At 39.8% G+C, this 20,806-nt stretch overlaps 1 protein-coding gene across 3 annotated transcripts in view; it reads right to left on the minus strand.

Annotated features, from left to right (window-relative positions):
* The window catches only part of MEGF10 (multiple EGF like domains 10), a 380,133-nt gene that overhangs the window by 49,602 nt on the left and 309,725 nt on the right, over positions 1 to 20,806 (minus strand). For all 3 annotated transcript variants that reach the window (XM_008014293.3, XM_008014292.3, XM_073010716.1), the window contains 4 exons: positions 19,475 to 19,721; positions 17,450 to 17,570; positions 13,576 to 13,712; positions 5,014 to 5,226 (listed from right to left, as the gene is read on the minus strand). In XM_008014293.3, coding sequence (XP_008012484.1) covers positions 5,014 to 5,226; positions 13,576 to 13,712; positions 17,450 to 17,570; positions 19,475 to 19,721 — 718 coding nt within the window. The remainder of the gene's footprint in view (positions 1 to 5,013; positions 5,227 to 13,575; positions 13,713 to 17,449; positions 17,571 to 19,474; positions 19,722 to 20,806) is intronic.

The following is a 20,806-nucleotide window of genomic DNA, read 5'->3' on the forward strand; positions in this document are numbered from 1 at the left end:
ATTGTCTAAACCAGGGCATTTTTAAGAGTGAAGAGAGAATTGCTAATAATTATACTAGGACAACAGGCCTAAACCAGACTGTCCTTGTGAAACCTGATACACAGTCACCCTAAATACAGCCCGTGGGGCCTCGTCATCTGGCCACTGCCTACTCCTCAACCTCTTCTTTCATCTTTATTCTCTCTCTATTGCTGTGCTTGACCACCCTGGATTTCTTCTAGTTTGTAAAAGCATCATATTTTTTCAACTTAAGGACCTCCACATGGGCTATTCCATATTCTTAGGATGCAGTTCTTACTCTCTGCCTATCTCTCTCCAGATTGTCTTTCCAGCCTCTTCCTCAAAGAGAGCTTCCCTGTCCACCCAAATTAAAGGTAGGTCTCTCCACTTACACTCTTCCTTGGTGCCCTGATCCTTCTTCTCATCTCATTTTCACAATCTATAATTCAGTTTATTTTTCCAGTCCTTTAATGTCTTCCTCCTCTCCTACACTGAGTTCCAGGAGGGCAAGAATTAAATCTGTTTTTCCACCTTTCACTGGCCCATAGTAGGCCCACAGTGAATGCAGATTGAATGAATAAGTGAAAATGCCACAGGTGATACAGAGTGGATGTGACTCCAGGGACCTAGCTCTCCCACATTAATCTGCTTCTCCCTGACATCTCAGAGTCACTGAACAATGTTAAATTATACTCAGTATATATGTATACAAAGGGGAAGATTTCCTCTAAAATTAGTTTTTAAAATGTCAAAGTCTTGGCTTAAAGGAAATAGCCATTAATCACAGAGAACAACTCATGAATGTCACCATGTTTATGATGCTGTTGTAAGTGAATGCACAGACCAGGAGACAGCATTTACTGGGCCCTGAGTAAGTCTCAGCAATGTGCTGAGCACTATTTAGTTCAATCCTCACAACCATCCTAGATGGTATGATACCATTTTATAAATGAGAAAATAGAGAACTAGAAAGGGTAAATTATTTTTTCAAAGTCTCACACAGGTAGTGGGGCAGAATCAAACTTGAACCCAGGTTTGTTTTTATACCAAAGAAAAAGGAGGCTTGCTAACAGCTTGCTAAGAGGACCAGACATGAAGGAGAATTGCTAAGATTTAGAATTTGGCACATATAAAGGGGTCAACAGGATCAGTAAAAACAAATATTGTACAAAAAAACAGGGAAAAATTTAAGTCTGCTTCAGTAAGTCCTTACATTTGATAAAGGGAAAAGAAATATTTCAAGTGATGGATTGGTTAAAGTAGCCTACCTTATCTTAACATATTGTAAAAGAAATGATGTTTTTGGTAGAAAATATTACTTTACATTGAAAAGTATAGAAAATAGTATTCATGGTATAGACATAATGTTAAAGAAAATAGACAATTTGGATGACAATGAATTCAACAAAGCAAAAGGCAGGCTGAGAAATTGATATTCAATGCCCCCCAGTGAGTGTTAGTGCTGCACACTGGTTTTCAGATTGATTGACACCAAAATTAGTATTCTGCAATTTGTAATTAGATGTAGGAAGCTAGAGCACTTTGGAGGCATTTGATGGGTTCTCATGCAGGCAGCTTAATTGATAATGAGATTTACGTGTTGTTATAGGAGCAGCAGATTGGAGGTTGAAGGGTAATATACTCATTACCTGTTTTCCGTCTAAAGAACAGATTGCTTCGTGTATATGAAAATAGGATTATACACATTTGGGAATAGTTGTCATTTTATAAACACATATAACTATATACATATATTCTAAGAAACTGTTCGATTTAATAGTTGAATTATGACAAAAGTCCAATACTATATGATATTGGCTGAAACAGCATCATTGAACTTCCTTTTATGCATTTCCTTAGATGTTATTAATGCTCAAATGTAATGACATTTATGTGACATTTGCAAATAGGTACATCCGGATTGTCCATAGCTATTAAATATCTTTATTACCAAAACCAGTTAATCTATCTCTCTATGTTGCATGTGGAATATTATTAAATCTCAAATTTTATTTTCTTGTTCAAAATCATTTCCATCATAACAGTTAGTTTTCAGTTGAAAAGTCCAGGTCACAGTGAATGTCTTTAGGCTCAATAATGGTGCTAAAGTTTAAAATACTAGTATTACTTATAAATATATTTAAATTCCTTTCAGCCCTATGATAGGCTGCAAAATAAAAATGGCTACAAATTCTTTGCAACACCTCCCATCGAGAGGTGGGGTATATTGAATCTGGACTTGGTTAGATGACTTGCCTTATCTAAAGGGATATCAGCAAACATGACATAACCAAAGGCTTAAAAAGTGTATGTTGGGGGTCTGTACTGTCTTCTGTTACTTTTAGAAGCCAGTCAACATGTGAAAAAGCCCAGGCTAGCCTGCTAGATACTGGAGATGTGTAGCTCAGTCACCCCCATCACCCAGCCAAATGCCAGACATGTGAGTGAGGATATCCAGGACCAATCAGCCTACAGTTGATCTGCCAGCTGAACACAAGGAGACCAGCACAACCACCACCAAGCTGAGCCTAGCCCACATAGTCAAGCAAAAAATCATCAGTTAGTAAATAATTGTTATTTTATGTCATTAGGTTTGGAATAGTTTTTGTTGTTGTTGTTGTTGTTGTTGTTGTTTTAGATGGAGTCTGGCTCTGTCGCCCAGACTGGAGTGCAGTGGCCGGATCTCAGCTCACTGCAAGCTCCGCCTCCTGGGTTTACGTCATTCTCCTGCCTCAGCCTCCCAAGTAGCTGGGACTACAGGCACCCATCACCTTGCCCGGCTAGTTTTTTGTATTTTTTAGTAGAGACGGGGTTTCACTGTATCAGCCAGGATGGTCTCGATCTCCTGACCTCGTGATCCGCCCGTCTTGGCCTCCCAAAGTGCTGGGATTACAGGCTTGAGCCACCATGCTTGGCCTGTTGTTTGTTTTTTAATGCAGCAAAAGCTACCTGATACAAACCCTTACTCAACTATATGGCTAAAATATATGTCAATGTGTATATCCATAGAACTCAATATGTACCTAAAGACAATGTACATTATTAATTTACATTGTATTTGTTATCTCATTAATTATAGTGGAAGGTTTTAGTACATCATAAATTATGTAACAGCAAAGCTCCACTTGCCTGATAAATGATAATGTGAACAAACTAGACTTTCAATTAATACAAGGATTCTATGCCTTTTGATTTGAAGGGACCTTGGGCTTCCAGGAATTTTACAAATAGAAGTTTAAGATATGAGAACTAGATAGCTGGCTCCAATGATGAATTCAACAAGATAGAGTCATATAATCAATATTAAACTTGTTTTAATAGAAATTTGTAAAAGCTAATCTTTAAAAATACCATCCATGATTTACAAAATCATGAAAAGACTGATTTTTAAAAATATTTGGATTATTCGGTATATATTATTAGACAGATGTTAGTGTTATTGATCTATGTAATTGTCAAAAAATGTCATGTACTTCTTTGTTAACACATACATGCTTAGGTACATATGACCTATGTCAAAATTACCACAGTATCGCCATCAATTAACTAATTCTCCACTCTGCACCTTGCCACTACTAATACGGCATCCAATTCCAACAAAATCAACATGCTCTCTGCTTCTCCAGTTCTTCTCATAGCAGAGCTCTTTCTTTGCATAGATTTGTTATTCTATTTGATTTCAGTTGTCTCTACATACAACGAAACAGCACACCGGCGTAATGTTCTTAGTTGTCACTACATGAGGCTTACTTTCTGCTGCAACAAGACTTATACTGTAGGAAAGGTACCCAAATTCATAACCTGTCCTGAATCCTGCCAGCTCCTTAAATATTAGGGAGTTGAAAAACAAAACCCTGTGGAGATTATTCATTTTTATTCCCCAAATATTTACGTAAATGTGTCAAGTAAAGAAAGGCAATATTTTCCAATGAAGAAAACCAAAGTTGACTAATGTGACTTACAAAGTTACTTGAATCATATTTTGAGAATATACTTCTTTCATATGTCCCACTAAAATGTATTCCAGCACACATACACATGTGCACACGCACACACACAGAGTGCAAACTCTATGTTTTTGTTACTAACAATGGTTTACAGAAGAGACCAACCACACGCTTTTGTTTACCTTTAACTTCTGTGCATTTGGGATTTGATGTGGCTACGAATTATCTTTCAGAAGTGTAAATGAAGTAACAGCTGTACTGAATGCAAATAAAAGTAATTCTAGTAAGATCTGAACTGCTATATAATGCACTACATTTTTGTCAAACTCAGCTTTTCCAGCAGTCTGCAAAGGAGGCCCAGAATTCTAAGTTATGTGTATCTGGTCCCTGGGGGAGGGAAAGAAGAAACAGGGGTAAGAAGATATTTTCAGGGCAGACGAGGTACAGTAGGGTGGGTGGGATCGGGGTTTCCTGTTCTCAAATTCTTTGAGAGGTTTTTGAGCTAAAAGTCCCTTGTGAGTTCTATGTCAGAGTAATCAGTTCGAAAAAGATATTTCACATGTGATAGCCACATGTGAAGCACTTTCACAAAACTTCCACCAGTACACTTCCTCTCTCTAGCCTTTTTTTTTTTTTCTTCCACAGATGTGCTGTCAAATAAAAGATGCTGTGGTAAGAATCATTTTATGATATTTTTGCATACTAAACTTGGCTGAACTCCTTGTCTCTCATTGCATCTTTGCTTCTAAGGGAATGTCACAGAATCCCTTGCTTAAGAGAAAGTCCTACTAACCTCAGCAAATTTTGTTTTTATCAGTGGTCATTAATAAAGAATAGAATTTGCTATCCACCAGTAACCATTGAACAATTTTGGCACCTCGGATGTGGACCATCATACATTAAGTTAAAAAGTCTTCCTTTTACTTGGCGATTCCTGGCCAGAGTAGCCTAGAGGCAGGAGGGGACTTGGGGTGAGAATCACTCTATCAATCCCTCCTTCCAAATCCTGAAAACCGAGGTTAAAATCTTCACAGGACACGTCCTTCCAGGGGAAGCTGACACTCACCTATGAGTGTTGTCCAAGTGGCAGGGGCACTGTTTGTCACATTTGATGCCGTAGAGCCCCTCAGGACACAGGCGTGCTTCGCAGCGCTCGCCAGCAAAGCCTGCTTCGCAGAGGCATGCGCCGCTCACATGGTAACACTTCCCTCCATTGACACACTGGCAGGTCTCAGCACAGAGAACGCCATAGGTCCCAACAGGACACTCATCCTGGCACCTACCAAGCAAGAGGCAGGAGCAAGAAGAAAGATTAGTTAGTGCCATGTGAAAATAAATGGTTGATCCAGAATGGCTTTGTTATGCATGAATTGAAGCTGCTTTTTGCTGTTGCAATTATTTAGTGATTGTCCCATTACAAGGATGAAAAGCATTAAGATACATTACTCTGGCTAAGTATACTCTGGCTACATATTGTAGTAACAGCAGCATGACCTGTAGAAAACAAAAACAAAACAAATAACAACAACAAAATGAAATCAAAACAAAAATACAAGCTTAGGACATGAGGTATGTTTACACTTAGTGCTTGCCAAAGTTATACAGCACTTTAGTACATACTAAGAAAACGAGAAAAGAAATTTTCAAATGTTAGTCCATAATGATGAAATTTCAAAACATACTTTCCCAATTCCAAAGAGAAAATTTTGCGTCAAATTTGAAACTAAATTTTAATTCTCTTGGCTTTCATGTGGACATTAATTTTTAATCTTAGCCATGTTTCTACTTTTATTAAAAGCTGAATGGTAATCATTGCTCCTCAGTTAGAAAGTTCTTTAACTAATAAGCCAAGTCCTCTTTAGATCCGGGAAACTCCGAGCTACCAAAATCTGACGTCCTCAATTCCAACATGGGAAGTGCCTGCCAGTAGGAAGGCTTGGCGTTTTCTAACACAAAATGTTTGGCTAGTGGGGGAGTATTGCCCTCTGTTGGGAAGAAGGGCTGCCAAATGGCAAGGAGTAAAGATCAGCCCTCAAACATTCACTTTATTGTCTTTTTAAAAATGGCATTGGAGCTCTGTCCAAGAGAAAGGATATGCTCTAGGTAAGGTGAATGAGGTGGGAAGCCGAGTTGCTAGAGGGAATCATGATAGAAAAGAGAAAATGATCTCTCTTGCTCCATGGAAAGCACAAATAGTTCTCAGACTAGCCAAGTTTCTTTCTGACTAGGCCAGGTGACTGGCTCTCTGCAGCAGCAGGACAGCTTTCTGCCAAGGGAGGGAGACAGGGCTTTGCCCAGCCGAGCCTTCGCCACAAGAAGGGTACACTTTGTCTCGGCAGCCACTTCCCATGTAGCTCTCAAGTCAGGTCAGAACCAGAGTCAAAAATGTAGGTCAGCCTTGCATTTTTTAGATCTGTATAATGTGAGCAGCAAGGCATAATAACAAATTCAAGCACACTTAAAAGAAACAGAAAAGAAACATACTTCAAAGAAACAGTGTTTCCACAACTTTGCATATTTTTAATGATAGGGTGCAACAAGTAACAATACCAGGGTGGGAGGAATTCTATTTTAGTGTAGAGGACAAATCTTGATTTTTTTTTTTTTTTTTTTTTTGGAGATAGGGTCTGCCTCTGTCACCCAGACTGGAGTGCAGTGGTGCCATCATAGCTCACTGTAACCTCAAACTCCTGGGCTCAAGTGACCCTCCCACCTCTGCCTCCTGAGTAGCTAGGACCACAGGTACTCACCACCATGTCAGGCTAATTTTTAAATTTTTTGTAAAGATGAGGTCTTGCTATGTTACCCAGGCTGGTTTCAAACTCCTAGACTCAAGTGATCCTCCCACCTCAGCCTCCCAAAGTGTTGAGATTATAGGAATGAGCCACTTGGACCAGCCCCTTTGATGCTTTTCTGGTTACCTCTGGCTCTAGCATACATTTAATGTGATGGAGACAAGGAAAAGAATCTCATGTAAATTTAGTTTCACAGATTCTAGACGTCTTCAGGTGTATTTGTCAACAGGTAGAACCTTCAATTGCTCAACAAACCATTAGGAAAGTTATGGAGTCATTGAACTAATACTCAGCATAAAATAAAATGTGTGCCTAAAAGTTATACATGGGTGTACCTATTTTTGGACCGGAGTGTATTTTTAAAAGGTGCTCTTTATTTTTAACCTGTAAGAAGCTTCAATAAGCCAAGTCATCGAGTTTATGCCTTAAAGATGTAAACTTTAAAGAAAGAAATGCATAGGCACAATAATTTGGCCTCATGATGGCTCCTACTGAAGGCTGTCAAGACAACTTTTCAGCCTGTCAGATTTTCTCGCAAGTCAGTACCAAAAGGAAAAAAGGTAAATACAAATAATATCACTTTCCATCTCCTAAAAGGATTTGAAAACAAACCCAAACGTTAAATTTTAAACTATCTTCATGATTTCAACTTGGTAAAAAGCACCGCTTAAAAGTGGTTGAAAGTGGTATAGATCGGAAGCCTGGGAAAGTATCTGTTACCAAATTACAGGGAACCAGTGTGTTTATTTTATCATATCTTGGCAGAGACTTCCTTTCTCAGGAAAAATAAAATCTATAATAGCTGGCCTTGACCCACATTTACCTTTTTAACCTACAATTAAACACACTACTAGTTTGTATTATAAATATAAAACAAAAAGTCCTATTTGAATGTTACTTACTAAAGCAGCCATTATTTAAGCTGGATTCATATTCCCATTTTATTTTTTGTCAATGTTGCACTTGTAGGACAATTCTGTTAATAATAGTTACGTCTACTTCTATCCACCAAAGGAAAATGGTAGGATATCTTTCTAGAAGTATATATTTTCCATCTTGAAAATAAACATAATCATGAAATAGCTGATGCCTTTCTGATTGACTGTATTAAAAGTCTTTATCAAGCAGTCTTATCTCCTTTTTGGTCCCTTCACTTCAAGAAGCACCATTTCCCAACAAATTTTATGACCTTAATGCTGTTTCTGTGGTCCCAAATGGAACAGGAAAAGCTCTCAAAAATTAGTAAAAGAGAAAACGCGTTTTCTTAAGACAGCAGAAAAGTAATAAAGATACAGTAATAAATATTAGCCACAGTAGAAATATGGAAATTTGGGGTTTCTAATTTTTTTACATTTCAAGTAATGTCCTGGAATTGGTAAGAATGGATAAACATTAAGTAAAGTATTAACACATCAATTCCCAAAACCAATGAGGGTCATAGACTTGTTTTAATACTGTTTCTATTATTATGTTGCATATCATTGTGAACTTAAGGAAGAAAGAAAGTGAGTTAACATGTAAAGGGTGACAAGTACCGCTTTCACTCCTGTCCTAAGCATGTCCTTCCCTAGTGCGATTGGAATAGTCAGGCCAAACTATGATTTAGTGTGAAAGAATCACATTCCTCATTAAACCTGGGATCCATGAATTAGCTGCCTACCTTTCTAACATCTGGAACTGCTGCTCTGGGGGAAATGTAAAAAGCACTGGGAAAGAGCCAAGGTTTCCACGCTCCTAGACCCAGAAAAGAGTTCCTCCATTGATGACCAATGCTGCATTCCCCAATTCCTGTCTATAATTTTTGACTTCACCTCCTTTCACCCACATTTATCTTCACCTTCAGGGTACTATCGAACACAGGCTTGGCAGAGCTGTTTTGGGCTTCACCTTCACACAGTTCATCACTGAGTCACGCATACTTTCATCCAACTAACACTCACTGGCACCAATCATGTGTGTGGGCCCCTACTAGACTATTGCAGGACCCAGAGTGATCCTATGGCAGCACCATCAGCATGTGAAACTCTTTTAACCCCTTCAGAAGGAGTTTTTTGAGGATCTGGAAGCCATCATCTCTTCACTCTTACTTGACTGTGTCATGTTACATTTACTCACCACAATATCCTCTCAACCTTTCCACAAACCTCAAAGCCTTTTATTTGGGCGTCCCATGCACTGCTCTGCCAGCCTACGGGGTGCCTGTTTGGATTTTTCTTATTTCCCTCTGGCCGGGAGGACTGTCCCCACATCCTGGGAATGCTGTGCAGGCTCCTAGGGCCGGCAGCCCTCTGCCCTAACCTCACTGATCAAATTTCGCTGACTTCTCAACACAAGAGAAATGGCAAGTTACGACCCCAGCCTGTCAAGGCCTTTCTCCCCACACCTCCCGTCACGGACTGCCTCATGGACGTTCACTGTTGTCCTTTCATAGTGACAAATGTGTTTGCTGTCTTTGTGTGTGTGTGTATGTGTGAACTCCAGAGCCTAGACAGGGATGACAGCTGAAAACAGGAATCATTTCACTGGCTCATCAGAAAAACAATAGTTACAAGAGCAGCAGATCCAGAAGCAAGTTCTCTCTTTACTTGCTTTCTCTTTCTCTGGCTCCTGGCCTTCCTTGGCTCAAATGTAAAATGTATCTGAAAATTAACTGTTATTCCCTTTCCCTGTATTCCAGATGAAATATGTATAAGCTCATTTGCCTTGTATGTTTATTGTTCTTGTGCTGCCTCTAATTTGAAACTTAAATCCCTAGAGGGCAAGAAAATAATTATATTGCCATTTTAGTGCCCTAAAATACGACAAGAAACTATTATTAAGATTGTGTTTGGTCTTGTGCCTCCCTTATCCCAACTCATTTTTCTATAATAGGATATTAAATGGATCCAGAAATTATCTAACAGCCTAATCTATCCAAAATACAACCTAAAACTAGGATGTCAGTTACAAAATCTGAGTAGTCCAATTACATGTTATAAAAACTGTGTACTAACAATGTCAACAATTCATTGTACGAAAAATTAAAGGAAAAATATGTAATTATATTAGCAAAAGACAAAAAGTCATTTAATGAAATTAAGCAGCTATTAACAAAAGATTTTAATTAAAAAAAGGAATTTAAAAAACTACTTAAGAATGAAGAAAATAATTTACCAAATACCAATAGCAAACATGAAACCATGCTGAAGCCATTTCCAATAAATTCGAGAATAAGACAGGGATTTTTACTTTTACTGCTGTTTGTCAGCATTAATTTGGAGGCTCAAATTTATGCAATAATTCAAGGAAATGAAATAATCATTATACATATTGAAAAGAAAAGACTAACTTATGTTTATTTGTAGATGATATGATAGTATAACTAAATAACTCCAGAGTTTGCTAAAAACAACATTAAAATTACCTTAAAAGTTTGGTATTATGAATAAATTAAAAAGTAACTAATCAAAAGCAAGTTTTTCTCCAACCTGAAATATCCAATTAGATGCAGAAATGAAATTTTAAAAAATTACATAATACTCAGAAATAAATTTAATAAGAAAGTACAGAGTCTGCCGGGCGCGGTGGCTCACGCCTGTAATCCCAGCACTTTGGGAGGCCAAGGCGGGCGGATCACAAGGTCAGGAGATCGAGACCATGGTGAAACCCCGTCTCTACTAAAAAATAGAAAAAAATTAGCCGGGCGCAGTGGCGGGCGCCTGTAGTCCCAGCTACTGGGGAGGCTGAGGTAGGAGAATGGCGTGAACCCGGGAGGCGGAGCTTGCAGTGAGCCGAGATTGCGCCACTGCACTCCAGCCTGGGCGACAGAGCGAGACTCCGTCTCAAAAAAAAAAAAAAAAAAAAAAAAAAAAGAAAGTACAGAGTCTAAGTTGGAGAGAGGAGGGAACAAACCTGACAGTATCTTATTAAAAGTTATAAAATTATACCAGGATTTTAGAAAGAGAAAAAATAAGGGGAAAAAAGTTGAAGGAATTCTTAATTCAAAGACATTATAAAAAATAATGATAGCTAATATTTATACAGCTCATAAACATCACTCAAATTGATAATCACTAGTATTTACACAGTTCATAGAAATCGTTCTAGAATAATAATATCTAATATTGATAAGTTCCAGGACTGTTTTAAATGTGTTAACACACTAACTTATTTAATCCTTACAACAACCCTAGAGAAAAGTACAATTATTATTAGGATGTTAGAGACAAAGGTGTTTCCAACGCCTATAATCCTAGCACTTGGGGAAGCCGAGGTGGGCAGATTGCCTGAGCTCATGAGTTTGATACCAGCCTGGGCAACACAGTGAAACCCTGTCTCTACTAAAATACAAAAAATTAGCCTGATGTGGCAGCATGTGCCTGTAATCCCAGCTACTAGGGAGGCTGAGGCAGGAGAATTGCTTGAACCCGGGAGATGGAAGTTGCGGTGAGCCAAGATCATGCCACAAGACTCCAGCCTGGGGGAAAAACGAGACTCCGTCTCAAAAAAAATAAAAAATAAAAAGTGTTTCCAGGGACACATTGACCTAAACCTAGATTCCAAATGGTTGTTTTTCATCACTATGCCCTTCTGCCTCTCAAGTCTCTTCTCAAATCCTACACACACATCCAGTGAGCTTGGCTACCTAGTCTTGCAGGACATGACAGATTCATGAGCATTGAAAGAAGGATGCATACATCAAGTTAAAAACCTTCTGCACAGCAAAGAATACAATCAACAAAGTGAAGAGACAACCCACAGAATGGGATAAAGTATTTCCAAACTATCCATCTGACTTATAGGTTGGTGCAAAAGTAATTGCGGTCTTCACCATTACTCTCAATGGCAAAAAACCGCAATTACTTTTGCACCAACCTAATAACCACACTATACAAGGAGCTCAAACAATTTTATAGGAAAAAGTCTAATACTCCAATCAAAAATAGGCAAAAGATTTGAATAGACATTTCTCAAAAGAAGACATACAAATGGCAAACAGGCATATAAAAAGGTGCTCAACACCATTGATCATCAGAGAAATGCAAATCAAAACTACAATGAAATAGAATCTCAAACCAGTTAAAAATGGCTTATATCCAAAAGACAGGCAACAACAAATGCTGGTGAGGATGCAGAAAAAAGGGAACCCTTGTACACTGTTAGTGGGAATGTAACTTAGTACAACCACTATGGAGAACAGTTTGGAGGTTCCTCAGAAAACTAAAAATTGAGCTACCTTATGATCCAGCAATCCCACTGCTGGGTGTATACCCAAAGAAAGGAAATCAGTATATGGAAGCATATCTGCACTCCTAGGTTTGTTGCAGCACTGTTTACAATAGCTAAGATTTGGAAGCAACCTACATGTCTATCAACAGACGAATGGATAAAGAAAATGTGGTACATATACACAGTGGAGTACTATTCAGCCATAAAAAGAATGAGATTCAGTAATTTGCAACAACATGGATAGAACTGGAGATCATTATGTTAAATGAAATAAACCAGGCACAGAAAGACAAACATCACATGTTCTCACTTATTTGTGGGATCTAAAAATCAAAACAATGGAATTCATGGACACAGAGAGTAGAAGAATGGTTACCAGAGGCTGGGAAGGATAGTGGGAGGGTGTGGGGAAATGGGGATGGTTAATGGGTACAAAAAAAATTAGAAAGAGCTGGGTGTGGTGGCTCATGCCTGTAATCCCAGCACTTTGGGAGGCTGAGGTGGGTGGATCACGAGGTCAAGAGATCGAGACCATCCTGGCTAACACGGTGAAACCCCGTCTCTACTAAAAATACAAAAAAAAAAATTAACTGGGCGTGGTAGTGGGCACCTGTAGTCCCAGCAACTCGGGAGGCTGAGGAAGGAGAATGGCGTGAACCCGGGAGGTGGAGGTTGCAGTGAACCGAGATCGCACCACTGCACTCCAGCCTGGGTGACAGAGCGAGACTCTGTCTCAAAAAAAAAAAAAAAAAAAAAAATTAGAAAGAACGATTAAGACCTACTATTTGATAGCATAATAGGGTGACTATGGTCAATAGTAACTTAATTGTACTTTCTGAAATAATTTGAAGAGTGCAATTGAATTGCTTGTAACTCAAAGGATAAATGCTTGAGGGGATGGATACCCCATTCTGCATGATGTGTTTAGTTCACATTGCATGTCTCTATCAAAACATCTCATGTACTCCATAAATAGATACATCTACTATGTCCCACAAAAAAAAAAAAAGAAAAAAATTGAAGAAAAAGAAGTAGGGTGTGCAAAGCACTCTGAGATAACAGTTTACCATTTAACACAGAGGATGATGAACAGGGGCAGGAAAACCCACACGAGCACAGCCAGTTTTTCCTGTTTCGTGTGGGACCAGAGGGCCCTATAAGTCCCAGCAGATCTGACTCTGTCACCACCACACAATCTAATGATTGACATTCTCAACAGAACACTGAATCATAAGAAAGCCACTTCATACTTTTGAAAGGTACCTAAGTACACATCCCATTTAAAAATAAATCTATCCCCAAGCACTTAAAGGGTAAATGGCAGTCCTAAACACTCAACTCTCTAGAATGACATTTTCATCATGGGTTCTGAATAGCTGACATTTTATGGTATTTTTTTTTTTAGTGCTTTTTCTGTTATTTTCAATTTACCATTGCTATTTATAATTCAGTTGCTATACACTGAATTAGGATAGAATCTGCCAAACACATTGAGGCTATATAGCTACTTCTGAAATATTATGGAAGAGTCATGGACACATGGTATTGAAGATGCTCCCTGGACCCTACAAACTTTCCTTTCACATCATTATGAACAGTCAGAGAAATACAAGGGCATCCCTTACCGTTCCCCTGTGTATCCTGGACTGCAATGACATTGGCCTGTGGCAGCATCACACGTCCCTCCATTATGGCACTGGCATTCTTGGGAACAGTTCTTTCCAAAGCGACCCTCGGGGCAAGGCTGACCACATACTGTGCCCTGCATTCAAAGAGACTTGGAAAATTAGATGGGCCTCCAGCCAGGGAAAGACGACTGATGGATGAAGAAGAAAAGAGAGGAAATAGAAAGGAGGGATAAGGGAACAGGGCTGCAAGAAAATTAGATTGGGGAATTTTAGAGCACATAAACTGTTCATCATCTTTAAAACGTTAGAAACATTAAATTGACTTAATTACTCAGTAAGCCCAAATCTCAAGATACATTCAAAGATGGCTGAATAGTAATATTAAGCAAAATCCATATTAAAAACTGAAGTTTAAGACAAAGTTACATCTAACTATTATGGCAACCTAAGGAATGTATAATCCTCCTGATGGTCTTCCTTGTGTCTTACATGCACAATAAGTCAACAATACTTATTGAGCATCCGTTACATAAATGGCAACATCTGCCGCACACAGAATATCCAAATGCTTTACCATATGTTCTAGAGAAAATACACATTTTATCATTGACGTTATTTCTTAAAATGTAGCATAACACAAGATTGAAATTTTGTGTACCTGAATTAACAATCACATTGCCAAAGAAAGACTTTTACAGGAATGAACCTAGACATTTATTTCAGAAAAAAAAACATTTTATTTTCAGCAGATTCAACAAGCATTGCTGAGCCAAGATCAATAGGAAACTTATTTCCTGGAGAGAAAAACCAAGAGAGTAACTTGGATATTTCTCCTCACCCTAGAGGCTGTCCATCTTGTCAAGCAGTCATTATATTTACTCCAATCCTGCGTGGATAAGAGTAAGATACTGTACCATTAACTCAATGAAATACTCTGTTTTCTTCTTCACTTGGCTGTAACACTTGGGCTCACAGCTTCTCATCTATTTATTGGACTTATAATTAGACAAACAACATATCCCAAATAACAGGGATTTTTCTAATGTTTTTAACTATTGGAAGCTGTTGCTCTGTCCTCCCTCTCTCTAAAAAAAGGCAGACTGTGGGCACTCTGAAATTGGAGGCAAGTGAACACCAGATGGTTTCCTAAATGTTTATTCTGGACAGCATAAGCAAATACATTTCCTCTAACTCCTGGCTACCCACAAAGGCAGTTGGTGTGCTAATTAAGTCTCCTCTGGTGGTTTCTAGCTATCTACAAACGGGAAATTTCTTCCGCAGACTCTGGGAATGGAAAAGGCCTTTGAGAGATGATTCGAATCAGCACTTAACTGAGAATCATCTACGTGCCAGGCGTTGAGCTAAGCACTGAGAATCAAAGATAAGGTAACAATCCTCAATTAGCTCACAATATGGGGAAGGGGACAGATGTAAAAATCACTCTAGTCTCTCCACTCCAGTCTGACATGGTATACTTAGTGTGAGGTAAAAGCATGACTGCAGGAATAATGTACTGAAGGTCAGTCTGTGGTAAGCAGGGGTGAAAATTCTCCCTCTCTCAGGGCCTGACTTAACTACCCATAATGGTCCCACACAAGCTTCAGAAATGCACTGAAATATTTTCGTGCATAAGGATTAACATTCACAAGCAGCTTTAAAGAGGACATGATTTCTCTTAGTTGAAATATGAAGGTATGTGTGTATAATAGGAATATATATTCAACTTTGAAAAGCACATAGGATGACAGCACAAATAACATGTTGTAAAGGAGAAGTATAAGTTGAAAGCTCAGCTACACAGGAGAAAAAAACAAGCTGAAGGATTTTTGAAGCAGAAGTAAGGTAAGGGGCCCAGGACACAGAGAAAGAGGTGAGGGGAGGCTCCGTTGGGCCGCTAGAGAGGGGTCCATCTGTCTACATACTGGGACTCATAACCCAAGCCTGCGGTTACCATTTACTCACATCCTGACCACCCCAACTGAGAAGAGCTTCAGCCTCAAGGCAAGGCAAGGCAACTCCACAGACAATATCTACACAGAAGTCCTAGGAGTAAAAGGCCCGCAGTTCCTTATCCAGAGAGCATGGGGTTCTCAACACTCTGCTGCTCCAGCAAAACACTTTCATCGCAGAAGACCAACGCTGGCAAAAGGCTGAGTATAGGAAATGAAAGAATAGAAGGAGTCAAAAGTAACCCAGCATCTTTACCTCAGACAACTAAGAGAGAAGTGTTAGTTTTAACCAAGACAAAAAAGGTAGAGGAGTAGTAGCCTTACAAAAGGCTTGGGTATACAAGTTTGGATTTATTAAATTTATTAACATCAACTCTGCCAGGCCTGCTCAAACCTGCTCAGTACTCCTTAAACAGCTTCTCTTTCACCTTGCCCTCATCCTCAGGCACTCAATTAAAGTTCTCCTCTCTCTCAAACTCCGTTGCCTCATGCTGTTTCTCCACGCTTTGCCTCTAAAATGAACTTTGTCTGGGCTACTCATCATTTCTGACCCTCTCAGATCTGATTTTTATTGTATACTTGCCCCAGTGGCCTTGACATCTTAAACTCTCTCTTACTTCCCAAGACCCTCATTGAAAAATGAACTCCAGTTCTCCTTTGTTCCACAGCCACAAGAAAGGGCAATACCAGACCAATTCTCTGCCTAGGTCTGGCTGTGGAGACTCTAGCTTGGATATTGCCCAAACAGATGGTGGCTTTGTGTCTATAGGTTATCAAGGTTGGGGTGACAAATATAAATCTAAGCTCAAGGCAGGTAAGATCAACATCTAGGAAAACCATCAAGTGCTTCTTAAAGCTATGGGTCTGGATGAGATTGCCAGAGTGGATTTATGGTGAGAAAAGAGGACAAAATCCTGTAATGAAGTAGTATGTAGAAGAAGGGGAATTATAAAAAGAGATCTTTAGTATGAAAGGTAAGAGAGGGGATGATTAGAAAAATAGAAGGCAAAGGAATTAAGGAACGGAGGTTGGTGATCAACAGAAAGAAAAGCTTTGGAGAAGTGAAGCTGAATGAGAACAGAAGAGTCTTGGCAATTCAGTCCCTTGTAACCTCTGAAAGAACAGCTTCAGCACTGCTCATGGAAATAGAAGGTGATTAAAAAAAAAAAGTCAATTGCTCTGTTAAATAGTTTGCTAATGAAGGAAACAGATATTGGTTGCTCACTCATCTGCCTTCAAGCAGATATAGGCACAAACCAACTCAGAGAGATGACATCAATATTATTCTATTTCCTGATTTCAGATGTCTAATTTGAAGCTAATTGTTACTGTGTATTCTACGTAACTCTAAGCATGTGAAATTGCTACATGAAGAAAGCGTACTCTGGTCAAAGTTTGGAGAATATGTTGAATAGCCTCTTCTTGGATTATCACACCCAAGGCTCTGAGAAGTCCTGCAATATTTGGTAAATGTGGTTTACCTCAATGTATCCCCAGATTTATATGATTTTTTTTTCACATGACACTTATACTGTTAAGAATAATGTTCCCAAAGAACAACAGCAACTCCTGGAACAAAATTATGAAAATAATTATTAAATAAATCCAGTGTTCATCAGCACTGACTGTCATGTGAGACTAGATATTTGTCTCTCTTTTTGTATCTTTAAGGGAAATGCAGGACAGATGGCCACTATCCTTTACATGACAACCTTTAATGCACTTCAAGTCTAGGACTAAATCACCTTCTTCTGTCTCCTCAGAACTGAAGAGCTTCGGCTTTAAAATGGCTTGAGTCTTTCCAATCTTCAACCACCATGGTAACTTTCTTTTGTGCTAAAGTCTCCTGCATGTGTATTCATTGAGTATCCTGGAATGGGTGACTTTGGGGCGGGGGCAGAGGAGGTGGGAAGGAAGCTTACCATCCAGCCAGAAGGGCAAGAGCATTCTCCAGTGACGTGATGACACACTCCTCCATTTTGACAAGGGCATCTCTGCTCACACTGTGGACCATGTTTACCAGGAGGACAAAGATCCTCACAGCTGAGGGATTAACATGTGACAAAGGACACTGTTATTTCCCAGACACATGATCCTCAGGTTCACAGGCACAACAGCGCCCAGGGTCCCCAAAATAGACAAGCTTTCTGTGTTCAATAATCGCTTCATTTAATTAATTGACATCAAGAACATTAATCATATTGCCTGGAAGTGTCTTTGAGGAGTCACCCAGTCCTTCCCTTTGTTTTGGGGTACTTTCTAATAAAGCCATTTCAGTTGGAAGAGAAGCTGTCCTGTCTGAGAACACTGAGGAAGAAAACTGGCCAAACACTCATTGGTGACAGGAACTTTTCATGTAACTCTTATAAAGCGCTTGTGCTCCAATTTAAGTCTACCTTTGTTTATGTGTTTGTTCTATTCCCAAAGAAAATTGAGATGTTGCACATCACACCCTTTGTGCACATATTCATCATTCATTTTTTTCATTTTTAAAATTGTCCTTTAAGTTCCAGGATACATGTGCAGAATGTACAGGTTTGTTATGCAGGTGTACACGTGCCATGGCGGTTTGCTGCATCTATCAACCTGTCATCTAGGTTTTAAGCCCCGCATGCATTAGGTATTTGTGCTAATGCTCTCCCTCCCCTTTTCCCCCACCCCCAGACAGACTCCGGTGTGTGATGTTCCCCTCCCTGTGTCCATGTGTTCTCATTGTTCAACTCCCATTTATGAGTGAGAACATGCAGTGTTTAGTTTTCTGTTCCTGTGTTAGTTTGCTGAGAATGATGGCTTCCAGTTTCATGCATGTCCCTACAAAAGACATGAACTCCTTCTCATCATCCATTTTTGGCGTTCTCTCCTCCTGACTGACAAGTTTCCCTTCTCTCACCCACCCACGTGTCGCACGGCCCTTCTTCTCTAAGCCTTTGTCTTTCCTGGTCTCCTGGGAATTCACTCCAAGTTTCCCAGAGCCCAGTTCAATTGTGGCCTTGATGAAAACCCATAAAAGCAATATTAACAATTAAACAGTTTGAGATAATCTTCAATTCTGAAAATCAGGGCTTTCTAGGGTAATGCAATTTTTTTCTTTAGCTCCACTCTACAGACATTTAACACTGTTGGTAGGAAGTATTTACCTAATCAGCCATATTTTGTTTTTTCAAGTTTTAGTTCTGTGATTTATAAATGTAATTTTCTCGGTAAGAGAATAGCTTTTTCTATCTCTTACTTTTTTTTTAGCAACTTCTGCCTCTTAATTCTGTTGGTGAATAGAAGTGAACTGAAGCATGCCCTTCCCACAAAATAAAGACAGTGGAGGTTAAGTAGTTGCTTGAATGTTCCTCAGAAAGAATTAAACTGTGTGTGCACATAATCTACATAGATGTAATACATACATCTTTACATTCACAAAGCAATATGTATACATGGGCATTAAATAACGTATGTATCCCTAAGAGTTAATCTTTTATTATGGACTATTTTTAACACCTTCCTCCTTTTCTCTTCTAATGCACTGAACCCACCCAGCTTTCCCCAGCTATTTAATTGCCACAAGGAGCAAAAAGACATGGACCATTAACACCCAGCAGTATAAATGAACGTAATCTCGGGAGATCCAAACAGAACCCCAAATATGCCCCCAACAACCCCCAAATAGTGCCATTCAACACAACATCCTGACTGACCCTCTTTCTCTTTGCCTTGCTAAAAGGAAAGCATGGAAGCTGGCCCTTAGATTCAGGCTGGGCTCTGATGTCCAAGAGCCAGCAGCAGCAGCACCTAGTGGCCATCACTGCTGACCTCTGCATCTGTGCCTGCAGCCTAGACCCATCAGTAACTCTTCAGGCAGCAATGCAAACTGAAGCACAAGAAATATGATGGCAGCAGCAGCATGAATGGCGAGGGTGGGTGGGCTCCGCTCTGCTGCTGGGCAGCATGTGACTTACAAGGCTCCAGTGTATCCTGGTGGGCAGCGGCATTCCCCCGTGACGTGGTCGCAGGTGGCTCCATTCTGGCACTGGCATCTCTGATGACAGTCGTTACCGTAAGTGCCCTGCTCACAGCGGTCCTCACAGCGCCAGCCCCGGAAGCCCGCAGCACAGTGGCAAGCCCCGGTGATGGGGTTGCACAGAGCCCCATTTTTGCACTGGCACCGGCTGGTGCAGTGGGGACCCCAGTGATCACCATCACAGGCTGAAGTTGGGGAGAGAAACAATGGATATCAGAGCATGGGTGTGGGTAAGGGAGAACCAGATTTCTTCTCCTCTTGGGGAGAATGGCTTGGTGCCCTCTCATCGCCATTCATTAGCTGGACATCAGGGTCCTGGCCCCAACCCATGGCAATGCTTCACAAACTGGTGCTCAGCACCAACTGGGCCACCTCCTATCACTCCATTGCTTAACTTCATTGCAATCATGTCAAATAAAAAAATAAAAAGTCCCCATGCGTTTACTCAGACTGTGTTCTGAATCCAGAGTATGGGGTCTGATGTGGCTGGAGAAATGGGCTAGGGGAAGAGCTCAGGGGTTCTGCAAGGAGAGCAGGCTGGCTAGGCAGATGGGAATGATCAGCTTATGCAGGGACTTTTTTTTGCATATGAAGGAGTTTGGATTGCATCCTGTGAACAAGGGATTGGTAGTGAAAGATTTTAAGCAAGAAGGGAGAGCACAGATTTGCCTCCTCCTAGGTGTGTGGAAGGAGTTGACGATGAGAGGCAGAGAGATGGAGCAGGAAAAATGGCAACAGTCCAGATCACCATCACAGGCAGTGACCATGAAAAGGGAGAGGGGACCCAGAGGCAGAGGTACTGGGGAGTGGACTGACCCTGCTACAGGTCTGGGCCAGAGTCCCAAGTCCTCTAAGAAGGAAACTACTGATTTGCTTTTAAGATATCAGTCAAAACATCTATGATTGGAAGGTAATCAGAATTACCAACCAAAAATAATAATAATAATAATAATGGGCAGAAAAAAACAGACAAATATGCTTAAATACATTGACATATTTAAAAAAATAAGACATGCCTGAAGCTGAAGAATGCACATTAAATAAAAAGATAATAGAGAAACAAAACCGGGTAAAAGACAAAGGAAGAAAATAGCATTTGAGAGATACATTTAAAGTGTAGTTCCAAAGAAAAGAAAGAGAGGCTTCAATGTAAAAGTCAGTGAGTAGAAAAGGGGAGCAGGGAAGGAAAAAAACTTCAATTCCAAACATTCTAAAAAATTAGAGACGGTGATGATAAACAAAGTGTGTACTCTTAATATGTATTGCTGAG

Source organism: Chlorocebus sabaeus, chromosome 23 (assembly GCF_047675955.1).
Source record: "Chlorocebus sabaeus isolate Y175 chromosome 23, mChlSab1.0.hap1, whole genome shotgun sequence".
In the NCBI taxonomy this organism is placed as follows: Eukaryota; Metazoa; Chordata; class Mammalia; order Primates; family Cercopithecidae; genus Chlorocebus; species Chlorocebus sabaeus.